The sequence below is a fragment of the Schistocerca gregaria genome, chromosome X (genome assembly GCF_023897955.1).
Source record: "Schistocerca gregaria isolate iqSchGreg1 chromosome X, iqSchGreg1.2, whole genome shotgun sequence".
NCBI classification, from domain to species: Eukaryota; Metazoa; Arthropoda; class Insecta; order Orthoptera; family Acrididae; genus Schistocerca; species Schistocerca gregaria.
Window position 1 is genome coordinate 724,431,025 of NC_064931.1, and position 22,902 is coordinate 724,453,926.

Sequence of the window (22,902 nt, forward strand, 5' to 3'; positions counted from 1 at the left end):
TTTTTAATTGTGAGCGGCGGTAGCGCGCACAAAAGTAAGCCATGCCGCGAGCGGTGATAGGCCATAAACACGCACTATCAGAATGCGACAAACAATGCATGACACAGTACAGTAATGCATTTTCAGCTTAGAGTGATGTAAACACCTATAACAAAGAAAACTGCGTTTATCACATCAAAGGAAAATAAGCAATCAAATCAAACCAGACGAAGCATGTGAAAAAGGAAGGGTAACCGTATAAATACGGACGGAGCGCCTGACGCATAGCAATGACTACCTGGTAAAGCTTAACTGCTAAGCTTATGACTCGAACCAAACTACTGTAGCTGTATCGTCATTCAATTGACTTTAATTGTGTCTCATATTACCATGGACCAACTTTGTTTCGATTTGGAGATGCAGCCTAAAACTTTTTTCTCCCCTTGAATTTCGAGTCTCAAATTTCAGGTGCTGCTTAGATTCGGGAATTTTTTTTTTTTCCTCCTTGATTTCGAGTCTTATTTTTCAGGTGCGGCTTAGATTCGAGTGCGGCTTAGATTCGAGTAAATACGGTATGTAGATTTTCAGAAAGCTTTTGATGTGATGCCCCACTGCTGACTGTTGATGTAGGTACAAGCATAGGAAATAGGTTCCCAGATATGTGAGTGGCTTGAAGACTTCTTAAGTAATAGAACGTAGTATGTCGTCGTCGACAGCAAGTGTTCATCAGAGACAGTTGTATTGGTAGGAGTACTCCAGGGAAGTGTGACAGGACCACTATCACTTTCTGTATAGATAAATGATCTGGCATACAGGGTGGGTGGCAATCTGCAGTTGTTTGCTGATGTTGCTGTGCTATATGGGAAGCTGTCAAAGATGAGTGACTGTAGGATGATACAAGATGACAGATGAAATCTGTGGATGGTGTGATGAATGCCAGTTAGCTCTGTTGAAACATTTAAATTAATGCAGATGAGTAGGAAAACCAAACCCATAATGTTCTGATACAGCATTAGTAGTTTCCTGCTTGCACAGTCACATTGTTTAAATATCTGGGTGTAGTGATGCAAAGCGATATCAAATGGAACAAGCATGTAAGGATTGTAGTAGGGAAGGCAAATGGTTGACTTCAATTTGTTTGGAGAATTTTGGGGAAGTGAGGTTCATCTGTAAAGGAAATTTCATATAGGACATTAGTGGAATCTGTTCTTTAGTACTGCTGGAGTGTTTGGGATCTATACCAAGTTGTATTATAGAAAGACATTGAGGCAGTACAGAGGTTGGCAGCTTGATTTGTTACCAGTTGGTTCGAAAAATACCCAAGTGTTATGGAAGTGCTTTGGGAATTTAAATGGGAATTGCTGGAGGAAAGGTGATGTTCTTTTTGAGGAACACTATTGAGAAAATTTAAAGAACCGGCATTTGGAGCGACTGCATAATGATTCGACTGCTGCCAACATGCATTTTTTGTAAGAACCATGAAGATAAGATAAGAGAAATTTTTCCCTTGCTCTGTTTATGAGTGGAACTGGAAAGGAAATGACTAGTCGTAGGCCCGCATCTCAGTGTCGTGCGGTAGCATTCTCACTTCCCACACCCGGGTTCCTGGGTTCGATTCCCGGCAGAGTCAGGGCTTTTCTCTGCCTCGTGATGGCTGGGTGTTGTGTGATGTCCTTAGATTAGTTAGGTTTAAGTAGTTCTAAGTTCTGGGGGACTGATGACCATAGATGTTAAGTTCCATAGTGCTCAGAGCCATTTGAACCATTTGACTAGTCGTGGTACAGGGTACCATCTGCCACATATCATATGGTGGCTTGCAGAGTATGTATGTAGATGTAGAAGAAACAATTTTTGACAAAGTTGACTATTTATGAACATAAATAGAATAAAATTTCCCACAAAATAGTTCCTAGTGACTTTTTCATCAACCCAACCATATGGCATGTAGCACATTGAAGTTCGTCTGATTTCAAACCTCAGAGGATGGGGCATCTCTGGACTTACCTCCCATGCCCTGACCATACTCTGTTGCACATCTGTTGTTGAATTCCATCCTCCAGTAGTGTCACATTGTTGTTGGAATTGTTGATAGTTGATACTTGCTGTGGTGGAAGTGTAAGATGTTTGTGAAATGTCAGTGACCTCCCCCCCATGACAGGGGAAGGCTGGTTCTTTGTGTTGGCCTCCTGCCCTGGTAGTTGTTTGAGAGTTTGCCCTCGGGTAGTTGTTTAGAATTCATTTGTGGTCAGTAAATTCAGTTTAAATGCATAAAATAGTCATGCATAATGAGTTCAAATGAGAGGTGTGTTCTGTGTGATGGTGTACTGGGTCATGGGAGAAAAGTGTCATCACTTAGGCCCAAAGTGGGCTTGAAGAATGTTCATGAAACAAATAAGAGGAGGAAGAAGTGGATAGCTGTCCATCAGAAGAGCAAAATTGTAATGAAAAATTAATTTCTGCAGCAGCTCCGAGGGTTGCAACTGGTTGCAGCCAAAAGGAACTCAATTTGTTCTACTGGATTTTGATTTCAGAACCAACTATTTTTGTGATTCAGCTATTATGACAGAATTTCTGGCTCAACAAAACGAGCTCCAGCCAATCGATGGAACCTAGTGTATTGTTTGTGTAAGTTGGACCTCCAAGAGATTGTTCTGAACCTTGCTATGAGACAAAATTGTGGATTGGGACACTCAGTGATATGTTGGGATGGACCAGTCCCTGACTTAGTTGCAGCAGATGGCCAGTACCACATCAAATCCATGAAGATCCTACACAATATCCAAAGCAATTACGGGGAAAAAAAGAACAGTTCGATCCATATGCCACTGAAACTGATGGTGTTATGCATCAAATGTTCAACTATTTCACTGAAAATGAGGGCTGTCAATTTTCCATTCAGCAGTTAAAAGACCAGATCCACTGTGACTACTATACTGATGTCAAGACTGTGAAAGCTACACTGTTGAGGAAGTGTGGACGTTATACAATGATTGATTCATCAGTCAAGAACTCAGCTGTTATTTGTTTCAAAAACAGTAGGTACAAAGTTCTTACAGATAGTTGGTATCAGTCAAAAACGTCAACTGCAAAGAAAGAGTGCCAACATGTTATGAAAACAGAAGCAGAAACAGTTGTTGAAGATATTCGATCCCAAGATTACAGCACAATGGAATATCCCCCTGCAGACCAATTTCTGACAGAGAATGAGGTTCTCATGCCTGACACTGCCCAAAATTTTGGTAATTGATTAGTGAAGAAGAAGAAAAAGAAGAAGAAGAAGGAGGAGGAGGAAATGAAGGAGAAAAAGAAGCAAGAAAGCTTGAATAAGTGGAAGTCCAAATGTGTGGCACACAACATGATGTCAGCTGTCAGACTCAACTCTTTCTTGTCGCTGTTGCAAGTTGGCATGTCTGTGTTTCTCTATGAGAAGTATGGCTCTCGGAAACTAGTTGATTTACTGTCTGCTTTAGGATACAATGCCTCCTACACAGAACTGGTATTTTTTGAGGAGTCAGCAGTGATGGCAGAGGGATTGGAATTTGATCCATACACGTCATTTGAACTTTCTTACGACATTGCTGACTAAAACTCCCAAACTCTTGATATAAATAACAGATTCCATGGAATAGGGGTGATCCAGCGTACCACATGACAGTGTGGTGATTCATATTTTAATTGTATCTTTCATAATTTCCTCTTGTGAAATTTTATTACCTCATTACACTGTACACTGGTTTCAACTCTATTTATTTACCTGTTACCTGATATGAACTAAAATTAGTCATCTTTTGCCTTACTTAGCTGTAACATACCCGTGTACTGTATATTCTCATTTTGTAGATGAATCATGTATAACAGCAAGGTGCACAAAGTAAGAAGAGAATGAAACTTCCTTGAAATTTCTTTTAAGTTGTTACACTATTATTATTATTATTATTATTATTATTATTACCAAATGCAAAATGAAGTGTAATTATTGTGTCATTGAAATAAGTTATTTCAACACCTTTTCATTGTAGGTGTGAAGAAAGCTTTCATTTTGCCATTTGTATGAACATCATAGCATATTCATGTACTTGATACCAACATTGCATCATTGTTATAAGCAGAAAACTCAAAAGTCCCACATTGCATTATTGTTATAAGCAGAAAACCCAAAAGTCTCACTTTTCATGGTTTTTCCATTTTGATTCATATCTGTGCCAAAATATTGGTGGACTTCTGAAATTTCTGGTTCAGAACACTCAAAACCATATAAAAAGTTTGTCAAAAAAACTTCAGCACCCTCAAAAACATGAAAAAGTTTGTTAAAAAACTTCAGCACCCTCGAAGATCAAGAAGATGAGCTACACAGATGGGAGTTACCCTTGCAACACATCCTTAGTTCCCACAATCCAGCAGCTCTCTATCTCTGCCAAACCACTACTCATACTTTTTCTATCCACAGTGTCCCCTTCATCTGTCCTGTCACCCCCTCCCTTTGAATAGTACCTCCTGTTAGAGTTTCTTCCCAATCCAGCTGTGTACATAGTGTGGAAAAAATGACTGCTTAAATTATTCTGTGTTCACTATAACTAGTCTAATTTTGTCTTTGTGGTCCCTATGGAAGAAATACATAGGGGCCTGACGAATATGTTCAGTTAATACTGGTTCTTGAAACTTTGTAAGTAGGTTAGTTAAAATTGGCACCTTTCTTTAAATTTCAACCAATTCAGGTTTCTCAGGATTTCAGTGACTGCCTCCCATTTATATATAAATGTTGCAGCAACTTCTTGTAGAATGTAAATATTTTAGAATTAAACGAGACAACTCACTGAAATGCAGAAGTTTTGAGTTGCCAGTAGGCTCACACAAAAATGAGAAAACTTGGTAGCTTTTGGAGTTATCCATTGATGAACTAAAGTAAAATACAGTCTCTCTCTCTCTCTCTCTCTCTCTCTCTCTCTCTCTCTCTCTCTCTCTCTCTCTCTCTCTCTCTCCCCTTCCCTCCCTCCCTCTCCCCCAGCTCCCCTCCACACATGCCTATGCCTCTACACTGTGCCAGCTTGAATGACAGTACCAATCCTATTTTGTGGTAGGTAGACTAGCTGTGCCTTCCCCATTAACCATGGACCTTGCCGTTGGTGGGGAGGCTTGCGTGCCTCAACGATACAGATAGCTGTACCGTAGGTGCACCCACAATGGAGGGGTATCTGTTGAGAGGCCAGACAAATGTGTGGTTCATGAAGAGGGGCAGCAGCCTTTTCAGTAGTTGCAGGGGCAACAGTCTGGATGATTGACTGATCTGGCCCTGTAACACTAACCAAAACGGCCTTGCTGTTGTGCTACTGCAAATGGCTGAAAGCAAGGGGAAACTACAGCCGTAATTTTTCCTGAGGGCATGCAGCTTTACTGCATGATTAAATGATGATGGCGTCCTCTTGGGTAAAATATTCCAAAGGTAAAATAGTCCCCCATTCAGATCTCTGGGCGGGGACTACTCAAGAGGATGTCATTAACAGGAGAAAGAAAACTGGCATTCTACGGGTCGAAGCGTGGAATGTCATCCCTTAATCGAGCAGGTAGGTTAGAAAATTTAAAAAGGGAAATGGATAGGTTAAAGTTAGATGTAGTGGGAATTAGTGAAGTCCGGTGGCAGGAGGAACAAGACTTTTGGTCAGGTGAATACAGGGTTATAAATACAAAATCAAATAGGGGTAATGCAAGAGTAGGTTTAATAAAGAATAAAAAATAGGAGTGCAGGTAAGCTACTACAAACAGCATAGTAAACGCATTATTGTGGCCAAGATAGACACGAAGCCCAAACCTACTACAGTAATACAAGTTTATATGCCAATTAGCTCTGCAGATGATGAAGAAATTGAAGAAATGTATGATGAGATAAAACAAATTATTCAGGTAGTGAAGGGAGACGAAAATTTAATAGTCATGGGTGACTGGAATTCGAGTGCAGGAAAAGGAAGAGAAGGAAACGTAGTAGGTGAATATGGATTGGGGCTAAGAAATGAAAGAGGAAGCTGAATTTTGCACAGAGCATAACTTAACCATAGCCAACACTTGGTTCAAGGATCATGAAAGAAGGTTGTATACATGGAAGAACCCTGGAGATACTAAAAGGTATCAGATAGATTATATAATGGTAAGACAGAGATTTAGGAACCAGATTTTAAATTTTAAGACACTTCCAGGGGCAGATGTGGACTCTGACCACAATCTATTGGTTATGAACTGTAGATTAAAACTGAAGAAACTGCAAAAAGGTGGGAATTTAAGGAGATGGGACCTGGATAAACTGAAAGAATCGGAGGTTGTACAGAGTTTCAGGGAGATCATAAGGGAACAAGTGACAGGAATGGGGAAAAGAAATACAGTAGAAGAAGAATGGGTAGCTTTGAGGAATGAAATAGTGAAGGCAGCAGAGGATCAAGTAGGTAAAAAGATGAGGGCTAGTAGAAATCCTTGGGTAACAGAAGAGATACTGAATTTAATTGATGAAAAGAGAAAATAAAAAAATGCAGAAAATGAAGCAGGCAAAAAGGAATACAAATGTCTCAAAATGAGATCGACAGGAAGTGCAAAATGCCTAAGCACAGGTGGCTAGAGGACAAATGTAAGGATGTAGAGGTGTATCTCATGGGGGGTAAGATAGATACTGCCTACAGGAAAATTAAAGAGACCTTTGGAGAAAAGAGAACCACTTGCATGAATATCAAGAGCTCACATGGAAACTCAGTTCTAAGCAAAGGAAGGAAAGCAGAAAGGTGGAAGGAGTATATAGAGGGTCTATACAGGGGCAATGTTCTAGAGGACAATATTATGGAAATGGAAGAGGATGAAGATGAAATGGGAGATATGATACTGCGTGAAGAGTTTGACAGAGCAATGAAAGACCTGAGTCGAAACAAGGCCGTGGCAGTAGACAACATTCCATTAGAACTACTGACGGCCTTGGGAGAGCCAGTCCTGACAAAACTCTAGCATCTGGTGAGCAAGATGTATGAGACAGGCGAAATACCCTCAGAGTTCAAGAAGAATGTAATAATTCCAATCCCGAAGAAAGCAGGTGTTGACAGATGTGAAAATTACCGAACAATCAGTTTAATAAGCCACAGCTGCAAAATACTAACACGAATTCTTTACAGACAAATGGAAAAACTGGTAGAAGCTGACCTCGGGGAAGATCAGTTTGGATTCCATAGAAATGTTGGAACACGTGAGGCAATACTGACCCTACGACTTATCTTAGAAGAAAGATTAAGGAATGGCAAACCTACATTTCTACCATTTGTAGACTTAGAGAAAGCTTTTGACAATGTTGACTGGAATACTCTCTTTCGAATTCTGAAGGGGGTAAAATACAGGGAGCGAAAGGCTATTTACAATTTGTACAGAAAGCAGATGGCAGTTATTAGAGTCGAGGGACATGAAAGAGAAGCAGTGGTTGGGAAGGGAGTGAGACAGGGGTGTAGCCTCTCCTCGATGTTATTCAATCTGTATATTGAGCAAGCAGTAAAGGAAACAAAAGAAAAATTCAGTGTAGGTATTAAAATCCATGGAGAAGAAATAAAATCTTTATGGTTCGCCGATGACATTGTAATTCTGTCAGAGACAGCAAAGGACTTGGAAGAGCAGTTGAATGGAATGGACAGTGTCTTGAAAGGAGGGTATAAGAAAAACATCAACAAAAGCAAAATGAGGATAATGGAATGTAGTCGAATTAAGTCAGGTGGTGCTGAGGGAATTCGATTAGGAAATGAGACACTTTAAGTAGTAAAGGAGTTTTGCTATTTGGGGAGCAAAATAACTGATGATGGTCGATGTAGAGAGGATATAAAATGTAGACTGGCAATGGCAAGGAAAGCATTTCTGAAGAAGAGAAATTTGTTAACATCGAGTATTGATTGAAGTGTCAGGAAGTCGTTTCTGAAAGTATTTGTATCAAGTGTAGCCATGTATGGAAGTGAAATATGGACGATAAATAGTTTAGACAAGAAGAGAATAGAGGCTTTTGAAATGCGGTGCTACAGAAGAATGCTGAATATTAGATGACAGAAGAATGCTGAATATTAGATGGGTAGATCACATAACTAATGATGAGGTATTGAATGGAATTGGGGAGAAGAGGAGTTTGTGGCACAACATGACTAGAAGAAGGGATTGGTTGGTAGGACATGCTCTGAGGCATCAAGGGATCACCAATTTAGTACTGGAGGGCAGCGTGGAGGGTACAAATCGTAGAGGGAGACCAAGAGATGTAGATACTAAGCAGATTCAGAAGGATGTAGGTTGCAGTAGGTACTGGGAGATGAAGAAGCTTGCATAGATAGAGTAGCATGGAGAGCTGCATCAAACCAGTCTCAGGACTGAAGACCACAACCACAACCACAACAACAACAACAACAGACTAGCTGTGGTGGGGGCAGTGTCAGGCAGGATGGTTAGAGAGAGAGTGAGGTGGCTGGCAGGAAGAGGCACTGGGGGTGGGTGGCCAGCAGTTTGGAGAGAGGCGGCGAGTTTGCTGGCTAGGAATGCAGGAGGGAGGTATATGGGCTGGCACCATTGTAGTGGCTGCTGGGTGCAGGCACACACTGAATGTGACATGGGGACACAAATTTGGAGGAGGTGACAGGAGAGAGGAAGGGAAAACTAGCATGTGGAGGATGCGGGGACAGTGGGTTACCTGAAATTGAGGCCAGGACATTATGGGAGCAGAGGATGTTTGTAAGGATAGCTCCCATCTGTGCAGTTCAGAGAAGCTGATGGTGGAGAGAAGGATCAGATTGCTTGTGTTGTGAAGCAGTCACTGGAATTGAGCATGTTGTGCTCAGATATGTGTTTTACCACCGGTTGATCAACTTTGTTCTTTACAAAAATTTCATGGTGACCATTCATCCTGGTGAACAAGTAGTTGGTATGACTACCAACTTAAAAGGCTGTGCAGGGCTTGCATGGCAGTTGGCATATAACATGGCTGCTTTCACAGGTGGCCTGGCCTCTAATGGGTTAGGATAAGCCTGTGACAGGACTGAAGTGGGAGTTTCTGTGTGGGTGGATTGGGCAGATCTTGTTCCTTGCTCTATCATGGGGATATGATTCCTGTGGCAATGAGTTGGGAGTGAGAGTGGCATAGAGTTGGACTAGGATGTTGTGTAGGTTATGTGGGTTACAGAACACCACTTTAGGAGGTGTGGGAAAGATCTTGGTTGGATGTCCCTCATTACAGGGACATTGAGATAGAATCAAAGCTCTTACAAAGGATACGGTTAAGTTGTTCCAGTATAGGGTGATGTTGGCTGACGAAGAGGCCACTTGTTTGTAGCTGATCCTTGGAGTTAGTGGGAGGATTGGGGTTGTGTGAGGATATGTCATGGGATATCTGTTTGTGGATTAGGTTTGGGGGGGGGGGGGGGGTAGTGCCTGTCTGTGAAAGCCTTTGTGAGACACTCAGTATACAGGGCTAAGGAGTCCTTTTTGCCTCAGATGTTGAGGCTATAGAGGGAGGCATTTTGTGGTTTGGAACGGATGGCAGCTGTCAAACTATAGGTACTGTTTGTGGTTAGTGGGTTTATGTGGACGGGTGTAAAAGGTACCATCAGCGAGGTGGAAATCAGACTTGAGAAAGGTGCAAGGAATGCGAGTAGGGTGGCGTGGCCCCGAGTCCAGATCCTGAAGATGTCATCAGTGAACCTGGACCGGACTAGGGGATGGGAGTTTTGGGTAGCTAGGAAGATGGCTTATAAACAAGTTGGTGCAGAAGGGTGCTATTCAGGAGCCCATGGCTGTGCCGCAGATTTGTTTGTAAACTTTCCCTTCAAAGGAAAAGTAGTTTCGTTCGGGATATAGTTGGTAAGGTGTATAAGCAATGAGGTGGTGGTTTGGAGCCTAAAGGACAATGGGACATTTAGCGTTTGATAGTGACAAGGCCGTGGGCCTGAGGGATGTTAGTGTTTAGGAAGGTGCCATCAACAGTGATGAGTAGGGTTCTGCAGCGTATGGATGTCAATGAGACTGGACAGTAGTTTTGTGGGTTACTTCTGTTTTCCATTTTGTAGCTGGGCTTCACTTGTTCTTTCTTCAAATCTTCTTGTTCAAAGTATCTACAGTATGTTATGTTTTACTTGGGAGCTACCTCAGCTGCAAATTCTCATATGTGTTAGAGATTCCATCAGATTCTCAACTTTTGATTAATGTTTTCAATTTTATACATTTCTTAATGCCACTGACACTAATACATATATATCACTCATCTTTATAATATTACGAGAAGTAAACTGGAGCAGTGTTTCTGCATCTTCCTAAGTAAAAGAACATTTAAATACCGGGTTCAGTGTTTCTGCTTTTGTTTTGGTACTCTCAGTTTCATTCCCTGCATTATTCATAAGTATCTTGACACAAAGTCTGGTGCCACTGGCAGCCTTTATATATGACAAGTATGTATTTAGATTTTGTGAGAGAGGATTCAATAAGACCCTACTACAGTAGTCATTGAAGGCTTCTTGCTTTGCCCTCTTCATAATAAAATACATTTCATTCAGCATCTCTGTGTCTGTAGCCCTTCCCTTTGTTTACAGCTTCTAAGCAGTATTCATTGTTTCTTTGTAAATTCTTTCGAATTCCTCTTAAAGATATCTAGTTTACTGAACTTTTAAGTGTTCCTGCTTGTTTTAGCTGTCCATTGTGCTTTGCTACACATCACGGTCACTGATACTAACTTGTTGTTTATGTATGTAAATAATTAGGAGTAAAGGCTCAACTCAATGAATGGTAGAAATGTCAAGTCATTGATAAGCCCACAGGTAAGAATGAAAACTTGCTAGCTTTTGAGTTAATCCTAAATATCTGTGCACATATGCATATGCGCAGTTGAATTGTGCCAGATGAACATGTGATACCAGGACTGCTGAACTCTCTTGTTTAGGTGGTTTTCAGAGAAGGTGTTTAGTAATGATTAATAGGATATGTTATCACACCAACCATTTACAAAACTGTAACTATCCCAGTCAATTTTTGAATGATTAATGTGCTGTATAATGATGACAGTATCACTAGGGAACTTACATACAAGCAAACTGAGTTTTGCTGTAAAGTTTTTAGGGTTTAGCCAGATTTCTGCACCTACTGTCATCAGTGGCAATTGTAAATCTTGGGGTTAGCCTTTCACCAACTGTACTTCCTCCTCTACTTTAAGATAAGCAATTCTTACCTCCAAAGTCATGATATTACAAATGTGACAGTGCCGGCTACTTGTCCTACTGCAGGTTTTACTGCTAAAACTAGCTGTTTGAATATACTGGGACATGTGGTGCAGCTTTAGATAGGAAACAGTTAAGAGAAATTTTAATGTAATTTAGCTATATTCTTTAACACAAATGAAAGTACAGTCAGTCTTTCCATTATGGGAGCCACCAATCCACAAAGTCAAATTATTATTGGAAATACCCCTGTTAAAAACAGAAAAAATATTGGTGCTGTGGACTATTGAAAGAGAGAGAGAAGTTCACCCAGGACTGAAACAACTGAATTGTGTGGTTCACTAGGGCTCCAACTACCTCTTGTTGTGTTGTAAAATGTAAATTATCCTACTTACTATCTTTCTGACTGTTGTACTGCCACCATACTATTATACAGCCAATGCCGGTGGTATCTGTGAGCTACACCGGTGTGGGTTGATGCCCATGATGCCCTCTGCCAGAGACCAGGGTATAAAGGTGGCTACATGGCATGCTAAAGTCTGTATGCTCTGTATGAAATAAATCATTAAATAATGTATTGTACCTGCTACACTGACTCAGCTGTTCTCTTGGTTTTTCTTGTTGTTTGCTGTTGGAACTCTGTACTTGTCTTATGATGACTTTTGCTTATTACACTGGTTCTCCGTACTGTGCTATGGTCACTATCTGGTGCATTTTGCCTGTAAGGCCCGTGCTTATATTTACAGTGTTTGCAGCTCTACTCCTCACACTTATGAATTTGAATTTTCAAGTGTGCATTCCGGAGTGCTATTAAACCAGCTACTAACAAACTCACACACCCAATCTGTATAATATCCTTCTCTGTGTCTATATCACTCGAACTCCCAGCCCTCTGCCCCTATGTGTCACATATCTGTGGAAGACTCAACTGCAAGACCTACCTCACACATGCACCCACCACATGCTTTTCCAACACTGTTGATGAAATTCCTGTCTCACCAAAGGTAGAGCTACATATGAAAGCTGCCACCTAATCTGACAACTTTCATGTGTCCACTACACAGTTTCCTCTATGTCCGTTACCACAAAGCTGGTCGCTGTGGCCAAGCGGTTCTAGGCACTTCAGTCTGGAACCGTGCTGCTGCTACGGTCACAGGTAGTGTGTGTGATGCCCTTAGGTTAGTTAGATTTAAGTAGTTCTAAGTCTAGGGGACTGAATGACCTCAGCTGTTAAGTCCTATAGTGCTTCAGCCTTTGTTACCACAAACCATCCATCCCCCATCACCTCAGTCATCACAAGTCCCTATGCTTCGATACCTTATCTCTTTCGCTCACTCCTGATCATCTACCTTCATCTCCATATGATTTTCTTAGAATTATTCTTGGCATCACTGTATCCAGCCCACCATCTCCTGCATAGATGGCAGTTTTATCACCTGCGCATTAATACATGCACATAATGTCAGAGATCAGTAATTCCAACAACAGACTTAGGCTATATGGAATGTGGTGAAACAAGAGACAAGACATCAGGAACTCAATGGAAAGGCTAGAAATGATGAGAAGCACTGCAGTTTGTTGAAAAAGGAAGTGTCATAAAATTCAAAAAATGGTTCAAATGGCTCTGAGCACTATGGGACTCAACTGCTGTGGTCATCAGTCCCCTAGAACTTAGAATTACTTAAACCTAACTAACCTAAGGACATCACACACATCCATGCCCGAGGCAGGATTCGAACCTGCGGCCGTAGCAGTCGCATGATTCCGGACTGCGCGCCTAGAACCGCGAGACCACCGCGGCCAGCCATAAAATTCAGTCATATGAATGTATCACCAACTTCTCTTTGTGAAATTAAGAAAATTATATATTCTCTCAAAAACAAAAGCTCACCTATTTTGATAGTCTTTTCAACAGAACACTAAAGATTTTTTCCCATATAATAAGCTCATTCTTATCTGAAATATGTAACACATCATGAGCTCAAGGCATTTTTCCAGAAAGACTGAAATATTCCATTGTCAAACACCTAGTTAAGAAAGGTAATAGAGATGTCAATAACTGCTGGCATCATTTTCCAAAATTTTTGAGAAGGTGGTTTATTCTAGATTTTTATCTCACCTGAGCAACAATACTATCCTCAGAAAATCATAGTTTTGGTTTCAGAAGTGTTGCACTACTGAGAGTGCCGTTTACATGTTCACTCACCAGACTTTACAAGTATTAAATAATAAAATAGTGCTGGTTGATATTTTCTGTGAGCATTTTAAGGTATTTGACTATGTGAATCACAGTATTCCCGTAGATAGATTGAATATTTATGGAATTGATGGTATAGCCAACCAGTGAATAATGTCATATCTAACCAAAAGAATGCAGAAAGTTGTGCTTTGTAATTCAGTCAATATAGGTGCTGTTAACGTTTCTGTTTTATAAGTATTGCTTAGCTGCATAAGTGTGACAGCATCACTTTAACACAACACTGGGTGATTCTACAAGTCTTTTCCAGTCATCACTGATTATAATAATCTATTCTCTTCTGCAGGTATAGTCCTAATTTTATTTTTGAGTAAGAAAAGGATTTTTTGTGCTGTTTTCAGATTTTAAAATAAACATGTGGATCATAATTTTAAATATTATTTTACATAATATAGTGTATGTTTAATTTTGTAATGATATGTTGCTCGAGGATGTTATTTTGATTGTAGTATAGTGCAGAGTACTATATTTAATTCACTTTTTTTTATTTGCTTCAAGGTGAGGAAAAAAATCACAGAAATACTTCCAGATGGTGATTCACAGGTTTGGGAACATGAGAATCACGAAATTTTCAAGCAAGAACATGATGAGCAACTGCTACTGTGGTTGCACAGGTATGTAAATTTGTGACCTTTCACTCCTAATGCCTGTTTGTCAGTGTTTTCCCACTTTCCCTTTTCAGCTCTCCATATTCTAAGGTTCTGGCTGTGAACTAAAATTATACAATAGATAAAGTCTGCAGTGAGAATGAAATTTCACTGTTGACCTTTCTCAATGTTTGTAATTTTATTTATCTTTTTATTTATTTATATTACTTTTATCCTTGCACATCCCTTAACTCTATCCTCTCCATTCAACTCCACCACACTTCATACTGCTAGCTACCCAGCAATCATAGTGAAAAGTACACATGTTCTTCTAATGCTGTTGATCCAGAAGGTTACTGAAACACGTTATGTATGTAGTATCTTCTTGTAATTTTTCCATTTTTCCTACTGTTGTTGTCAATGATATTACTATTACTTTATGTGATGAAGGTTATTTACTGCTTTTATTGTGTTGTGCAACAGGAGACCTGAAGACTGGACACTCTCATGCAGTGGTAGTGGGACAATTTATGGCTGGGGACATAATCATCGAGGACAGCTTGGGGGCGTTGAAGGAGCAAAGGTGAAATTACCTACACCATGTGAGGCCTTATCAGCACTTCGGCCAGTTCAGCTTCTTGGCGGAGAACAGACACTTTTTGCTGTCACTGCAGATGGGAAAGTACATGCCACAGGTACTCCCATCTACCACAATCACAATAACAAAGAGCTCATATTGGGTTGTTGACAATGCTGTCCTCAAACATTCTGTCAGTAGGACTGGAAGCAATATGTCTCATGACCATATGTAAAAACAAAATAAAGATAAACAAATAGAAACATTCCTTGCAGAATGTGCTTTGTCTCTAAAGACTTCATAATTGACAGAACATTAAACAAAAATCTTCCATCTTTCAAACCTTATTTTTGCTGCACTTATTTGCCTGTAAAATGCTAGTATGTAGCCAAACATACAACTGGATCATGGTGTTCACATTTGTTGTCAAAATTCAGCAATGTACTCTTTTTAGAACAACATGTTATGTTCATTTTCAATATTGAGAAACATGAATGTGTCAAAGATACAACTGTAACTTTGATTGCAACTGTAAATCTTGTAGTAGCTTAACACACGTATAAAAGATTGGTCACTCAGTTGTAACAACTGTGTGACTGGAATGAGATCTTCACTCTGCAGCGGAGTGTGCGCTGATATGAAATTTCCTGGCAGATTAAAACTGTGTGCCCGACCGAGACTCAAACTTGGGACCTTTGCCTTTTGCGGGCAAGTGCTCTACCAACTGAGCTACCGAAGCACGAGTCACGCCCGGTACTCACAGCTTTACTTCTGCCAGTACTTCGTCTCCTACCTTCCAAACTTTACAGAAGCTCTCCTGCGAACCTTGCAGAACTAGCACTCCTGAGAGAAAGGATATTTCAAGGTTTGCAGGAGAGCTTCTGTAAAGTTTGGAAGGTAGGAGACGAGGTACTGGCAGAAGTAAAGCTATGAGTACCGGGCTTGAGTCGTGCTTCGGTAGCTCAGATGGTAGAGCACTTGCCCATGAAAGGCAAAGGTCCCGAGTTCGAGTCTCGGTCGGGCACACAGTTTTAATCTGCCAGGAAGTTTCAGCTGTGTGACTGTTAGATAATTCTAATATTTTATGTTACAATTTGGGACCTACTGATATAATTTAAGGCTGTGCTTGGCTTAATCAGTTGATATGCATTTGATAAAAACTAATGCAGTGCACAGTATCTTGTACTAACCAATTTGTGAAAACTGAATCCTATTTTCTCTGGAGCTAGCAACTATGATACCTGTAAATATAAAAGCAAGTCAACACATTTCTAACTGAGACAGATCCTATAATATCAATGATGGTTAAAAAAGAAAGATCTGTAATGCTAATGCAATGCAAGAAACAGTGAGGCTCAGTCAAAATCTAGAAGAAAACTTTGTGAAAACATGTCTGATAATATTTTTGTAATTACAATGATATCTAGAACATTAGCTGCTTACAAGCACTGAAAAATATCAATGGGGACAGTTGAAAATGTATGCCCCAGCCGGGACTTGAACCCAGGATCTCCTACTTACATGGCAGGTGCTCTATCCGACTGGACCACTGAGAACACAGAGGATAGTGTGACTCCAGGGACTTATCTCTGGCTTGCTCCCTGTGAGACCCACCCTTCCAACTTCCTGTCCATACACTACATTTGTAGTGCCCATGCCCACTATACTCATTACTCATGGCAGTCAATCTACCGATTCCTGTAAGTGTTTGAGCAATGTGAGTGCATCCACACTGAAGAAGATTATTGGCCAGTAAGCCTTATCTATATGAAGATGGTGTCTGTTCTTTCTGACATGTCCGGAAGAACAGATACCATCTTCATATAGATAGACAAGGCTTTTCAACTTTCCCCGTTGATATTTATCAATGTCTGTAAGCGGCTAATGGTCTAGATTTCATTCTTCGTAGCTGCAGGATCTTTGTGTTGTGCATTGTTTTTTGTTTTGAAATGAGTGAAGAAACAAATCATAGTGTGTCATTGAGTTCTAAAATGAGCCTTATAACACTAGAAGGGAATGGTGATCGCTGCAACCATGTGTCAACTATACTCTCACAGAAAAACAGAATACTGGTGTATGTTGGCTACTCTGCATGAGGGAAGTGGGGCCTGTTTCCCAATACCACTCCTCATCCTGCAGTGGTCATAACACTAATTTGTTCATGCTCACAGCTGACTGCCAGTTTACAGGGTATGCACTACAGTGACCAGAAAACAAAACCTGTCTATGCATTTCGACCACACCGAAAGTCTTCCCCTTACATGTGAATAGATTATTTTCACTTCTATTATTACAGTGTGTATCCTGATGATTCAGTCTGTAGCATCATTCAATAGAAGATGAATGGAAATGAATCGCCACCTAAGGGTGAAATCAATATCCTGCAGATTTTGTAATTATCAAATTGGTTGGAAAAAGACAAATAATGTCAAGAAACACCTTCTATCAGAGAGGCACTCTGTTCACTGGTGAGAAAACTGTGCTTCTTCACAAGAGAGGCAATCATTTGTTGAAAGGTTAAATAGACCCAAAAGATGAAAACAAGCAAAGACCATTTTGGGGAGGAAAAATCTGTTGAAGTTTTTCCAAAAGCAAACGAAGTCAAAAAGCTCCTCAATCACCACATTTTTTTAACAGTCAGTTTCAAATCACTAAGGCCTTGTTCTGAGACCTGTAGTGTGACAACCTTTTTAATTTGTACATCTAATTTTTTTTAAATGAAAATAAAAAACTAGTTGCAAATTTTGCCAAAAATAGATGCTACATTTTCAAGTCCCTACTGATGAGTCATCTTTGAAATTATTTTTAACAACAGAATACATTTTTACTTAAAGATTGCATTATACTAACAACTGTTAATTCAGAAAGCACCAGGAAAGCAGATCTGTTCTGATTTGGCAGCAATTTCAGTATATTCTAACAATGATTATTATCAGGGGCTGAACTTCTGCCCCAGTGACTGTGCTTGTCATTCAGGATCAAATACATCCAGTGGTATGTGTGATAGACTCTCACAGAGGTATGGTGTTCCAAGTTTTAAAGTGAAAGTCAGGTGACACTAATAGAAAGAGTTCTTTAGTTATGGACTGAAGAAATAACATTAATCTTCCACGTTGTACTTGGTCATTGAATTCTTGTAGCCGAAGGCTATTGTACCACTGTGGTCTTGCTGCAGCATTATAGATCCTATGTGGTTGCAAATAATAAACCATTTATCTCATTTTTTTACTATTTTGTTGGTTTGTCATGATGAGTGCAAGCTACAAAAAAGCATGAGGTAATCTGAAAACTATATGCGGATGGGGGGAGGAGAGACTGAATGAGAATTTCCTTAAATTATCTCTACTCTCCGCATCTTCACCCATTTCATGCTTGTGCTATGTCACTAACTGATCTAATCATAAGCAAGACTTAAAACCTAATCTTCCTTTCTCTTCACCATGTGATTTGTGACACTTTGTTACTCTCACCTATTTATGGACCTCTTGATAAGTCCTTTTCACCTGTCCAAAATCCTGAGCCCAATAAACTTATGTTTATGAAAGTTTTATTGTGTAAACCCACATGAATATACAACAAAAACTGCATATTCACCCATACTTTCCTTCATCTCTTCCTCCTTTGTCCTGTGAGCTACCTTTCTTTAGGATGTCCTCTCAGAGAGCCTCATATTAGCCTATATCTAGATAAAATCCACTCTAAAACCCACTCTCTCCTCTTCAGCACTCACACCAAGAACTCTATTCTATAGAGTCATAGTGTTTACAGATGTCCCATCATCACTCACATCAGAAGATGTTTGATGCCAACAAACAACCCTCTCGTGTTGATAATATTTATGTATCTGATGATGCTTGAAGATCAACACTAGTCAAAAACAATAGTTTTAAGATGTCTATTTTTTTTACATTAACTCTTTTTCTGTATACATAACCAGCAACACACCATGTGCTTACATGGAAAGGCTGTAATAAGAGGTTTATCTCACACATTCTCTGCTTCTGTTATGTCCATAGGCTAAATCGAATTGAAAGAAACTCGTGCATTATGCCTTCATTAAGTGCCATAAGCAAACTCCTGTAAAGATCTTTCAGGGAATCCCAAGAATATATCCTCATGTGTGATAACTACTGGAGGATACCAAAATGAAAAGCAAAATTTGAAATCCCTCTTACATAGATCCATTTATACAGAAGGATCCTGCTGAATGACTACCATGCAAGGGCAACCAGCTTCTATATCTACATCTATATGGTTACTCTGCAATTCACGTTAAGTGCCTGGCAGAGGGTTCATCGAACCAATTTCATACTACTTCTCTACCATTCCACTCTCGAATGGGGCCTGGGAAAAAGGAACACCTAAATCTTTTCGTTCGAGCTCTGATTTCTCTTATTTTATGATGATGATCATTTCTCTCAACGTAGGTGGGATTATGCATTCGGAAGAGAAAGTTGGTGATTGAAATTTCGTAAATAGATCTCGCCGCAAAGAAAACTGCCTTTGTTTCAGTGACTGCCACCCCAACTCGTGTCTCATATCAGTGACACTCTCACAATTATTGTGTGATAACACGAAACGAGCTGCCTTTCTTTGCACTTATTAGATGTCCTCCATCAATCTTACCTGGTAAGGATCCCATACCACGCAGCAATATTCCAGCAGAGGATAGACAAGTGTAATGTAGGTTGTCTCTTTAGTTGGTTTGTCACCTCCTCTAAGTGTTCTGCCAACAAAGTTCAGTCTTTGTTTCACCTTCCCCAAAGTATTATATATTTGGTGTTTCCAATTTAAGTTGCTCGTGATTGTAAATTCTAGGTATTTAGTCAAATTGACAGCCCTTAGATATGTGCGATTTATCGTATACCCAAAATTTATCAGATTTCTTTTACTACCCATGTGGATGACTTCGTACTTTTCTTTGTTTAGTGCTAATTGCCTCTTTTCACACCATACAGAAATTCTCTCTAGATTATTTTGTAATTGGAATTAATCATGATGATTTTACTTGACGGTAAATTACAGCATCATCTGCAAACAATCTAAGGGGGCTGCTCAGATTATCACCTAGATCATTTATATAAATCAGGAACAGCAGAGGGCCTATGACACTACCTTGCGGAACGCCAGATATCACTTCTGTTCTACTCAATGATTTACCATCTATCACTACAAGCTGTGACCTCTCTGAAAGGAAATCATGAATCCAGTCGCACAACTGAGACGATGCTCCATATGCATGCAATTTGATTAATAGTTGCTTGTGAAGGACAGTATCAAAAGCCTTCTGGAAATCTAGGAAAATGGAATCGATCTGAGATCCCTTGTCGACAGCACTCATTACTTCATGGGAATAAAGAGCTAGCTGTGTTGCACAAGAACAACATTATCTGAATCCGTGTTGGTTATGTATCAATAAGACATTTTCTTCAAGTTGATTCATAATGTTCGAGTACAGTATATGCTCCAAAATCCTACTGCAAATTGAGGTCAGTGATATGGGTATGTAATTCAATGGGTTACTCGAATTTCCTTTCTTGAATATTGGTGTGACCTGTGCTACCTTGCAGTCTTTAAGAACAGATCTTTCATCAAGTGTGCGGTTGTATATGATTGCTAAGAAAGGCGGTATTTGTCTGCATATTCTGAGAGGAACCTGATTGGTATACCATCTGGACGAGAATACTTGCCTTTCTTAAGTGATTTGAGCTGTTTCGCAACATCTAAGATATCTACTTTTTTTGTCACTCATGCTAACAGCTGTTCTGGTTTCGAATTCTGGAATATTTACTTCATCTTCTTTCATGAAGGAATTACAGAAAACTGTATTTAGTAACTCTGCTTTAGTGGCACCATCATCAGTAACATTTCCATCACTATCGCACAGTGACAGTATTGACTGTTTTTTGCCACTGGTGTACTTTACATATGACCAGAATCTCTTTGGGTTTTCTACCATATTTTGAGACAATATTTCATTGCGGAAACTATTAAAAGTATCTCGCAATGATGTCTGCATTAAATTTCGAGCTTCCATGGAACTTAGCCTGTCTTGGGGATTTTGCATTCTTCTGAATTTGGCATGCTTTTTTCATTGCTTCTGCAACAGTGTTCTGGCATGTTTTGTGTACTATGGTGAATCAGTTCCATCTCTTATTAATTTATGCAGTATGAATCTATCTATTGCCATCTATACTGTATCTTTGAATTTGAGCCATATCTGGTCTACACTTACATAAATTAGCTTGGAAGGAATGGAGACTCTTTCTTAGGAAGGCATCAAGAGAATTTTTATCTGCTGTTTTAAATAGATATATTTTGCGTGGTTTTGGTTGATATGGTTTTTGCCTCACTACAATGACCTTGTGTTCACTAATCCCTGTATCCGTCATGACGCTCTCTATTAGATCAGGATTATTTGTGGCTAAGAGATCAAGTGTGTTTTCGCAAACATTTACAATTCATGTGGGCTCATGAACTAGTTGTTCAAATTAATTCTCAGAGAAGGCATTTAGCATAATTTCGGAAGATGTTTTCTGTCTGCCACTGGCTTTGAACATATATTTTTTTGCCAACAGATTGAGGGTAGATTGAAGTGTCCACCAATTATAACTGTATGAGTGGGGTATTTATTTGTATTTAGATTCAAGTTATCTTTGAAGCGTTCAGCTAGTATATCATCTGAGTTGGGGGTCCGATAGAAGAAGCCAATTATTATTTTGGTACGCCTGTTGAGTATAACCTCTACCCATAGTACTTCACAAGAACTATCTATTTCAACTTCACTACAAGATAAACTACTACCAACAGACACAAACACACCACCACCTACTTTATTTAATCTATCCTTTCTGAACATGGTTTGTGCCTCTGTAAAAATTTTGGCAGAATTTATCTCCAACTTTAGCCAGCTTTCTGTTCCTATAATGATTTCAGTGCTTTCTATCAGCGCTTCAAGCTCTGGTACTTTTCCAACACAGCTACAACAATTTACAACTACAATACCGACTGTTGCTTGGTAGATTCTCATCATCTCTTTGCCCTGTACCCTTTGAGACTGGAGCCCTTTTTGATATTTCCCAAGACTATCTAACCTAAAAAACCGCCCAGTCCACACCACACAGCCCCTGCTACCTGTGTAGCTGCCTCCTGTGTGTAGTGGACACCTGACCTATTTAGCAGAACCCGAAACCCCACCACCCTATGGTGCAAGTTGAGGAATCTGCAGCCTACACAGTCGCAGAACCATCTGAGCTTTTGATTCAGACCCTCCACTCGGCTCTGTACCAAAGGTCTGCAATTGGTCATGTCGATGATACTGCAGATGGTGAGCTCTGCCTTCATCTCGTTAGCAAGGCGGGCAGTCTTCACCAACTCAGATAGTCGCCGGAAACCAGAGAGAATCTCTTCCAATCCATAGCGACTCACATCATTAGTGCCGACATGAGCCACCACCTGCAGTTGGCTGCACCCTGTACCCTTCATGGCATCCGGAAGGACCCTTTCCACATCTTGGATGACTCCCCCCCGGTATGCACACGGAGTGCACATTGACTTTCTTCCCATCCTTAGCTGCCCTATTCCTAAGGGGCTCCATCACCTGTCTAACATTGGAGCCCCTCAATGACAAATAATGCCGCCCTCTGCACTTGTCCAGACCTCCCAGGAAGCTTGCTACGTTTATTCTGGTGGAGGTTCATAATTAATTTAATCATTTGTTATACATTTGTTGTTAAATCAGTTATTTCCTATGCTATAGTACTATGCCAAAAAATATATATACCTAACATAGTGTTTTTCAGATTTAATTTTTGTTATCAAGTGGCATTGTCTTGTTTTGAAAGCTGCCCATTATTGATATATCCTAAATTTTAAATTTTGCATTATCTGGAAAAAAAGCTCTTACGCTTTCTTTGTCTTCTTCATCTGTAGGCTATGGTGCTGGTGGCAGATTGGGAATTGGTGGGACAGATTCCGTAACAACTCCTACACTTCTTGAATCTATCCAACATGTTTTTATAAAAAAGGTATGAGTATAGTGCACTATGTGAATTTGTTTATTTTATAGATATTTCACAGATTTTGGTTAAGCTTTGCAGTTTTTGATGTTATGTTAGCATCAGTTATGCAGAATTATTAGCATTCTGGAACTCAAGGTTGCTTATTTTTTTCCATTTTCACTCATTATTAGAACAATGTGTTTATAGCAAATGTGTTTTTATTTATGACTCTATGATCATTGCAAGCAATATCTTATTAGCAGCATTATGGTCTTCCACTACATTGACAAGGGAAAAAAAATCAAAATTG

The 22,902-nt window shown here is 39.8% G+C and overlaps 1 protein-coding gene across 2 annotated transcripts in view; it reads left to right on the forward strand.

The window, feature by feature from the left end:
- LOC126297739 (E3 ubiquitin-protein ligase HERC2) overlaps positions 1–22,902 on the forward strand; it is a 752,343-nt gene that overhangs the window by 571,031 nt on the left and 158,410 nt on the right. For both annotated transcript variants that reach the window (XM_049988889.1, XM_049988890.1), the window contains 3 exons: positions 13,927–14,042; positions 14,499–14,710; positions 22,525–22,619. In XM_049988889.1, coding sequence (XP_049844846.1) covers positions 13,927–14,042; positions 14,499–14,710; positions 22,525–22,619 — 423 coding nt within the window. The remainder of the gene's footprint in view (positions 1–13,926; positions 14,043–14,498; positions 14,711–22,524; positions 22,620–22,902) is intronic.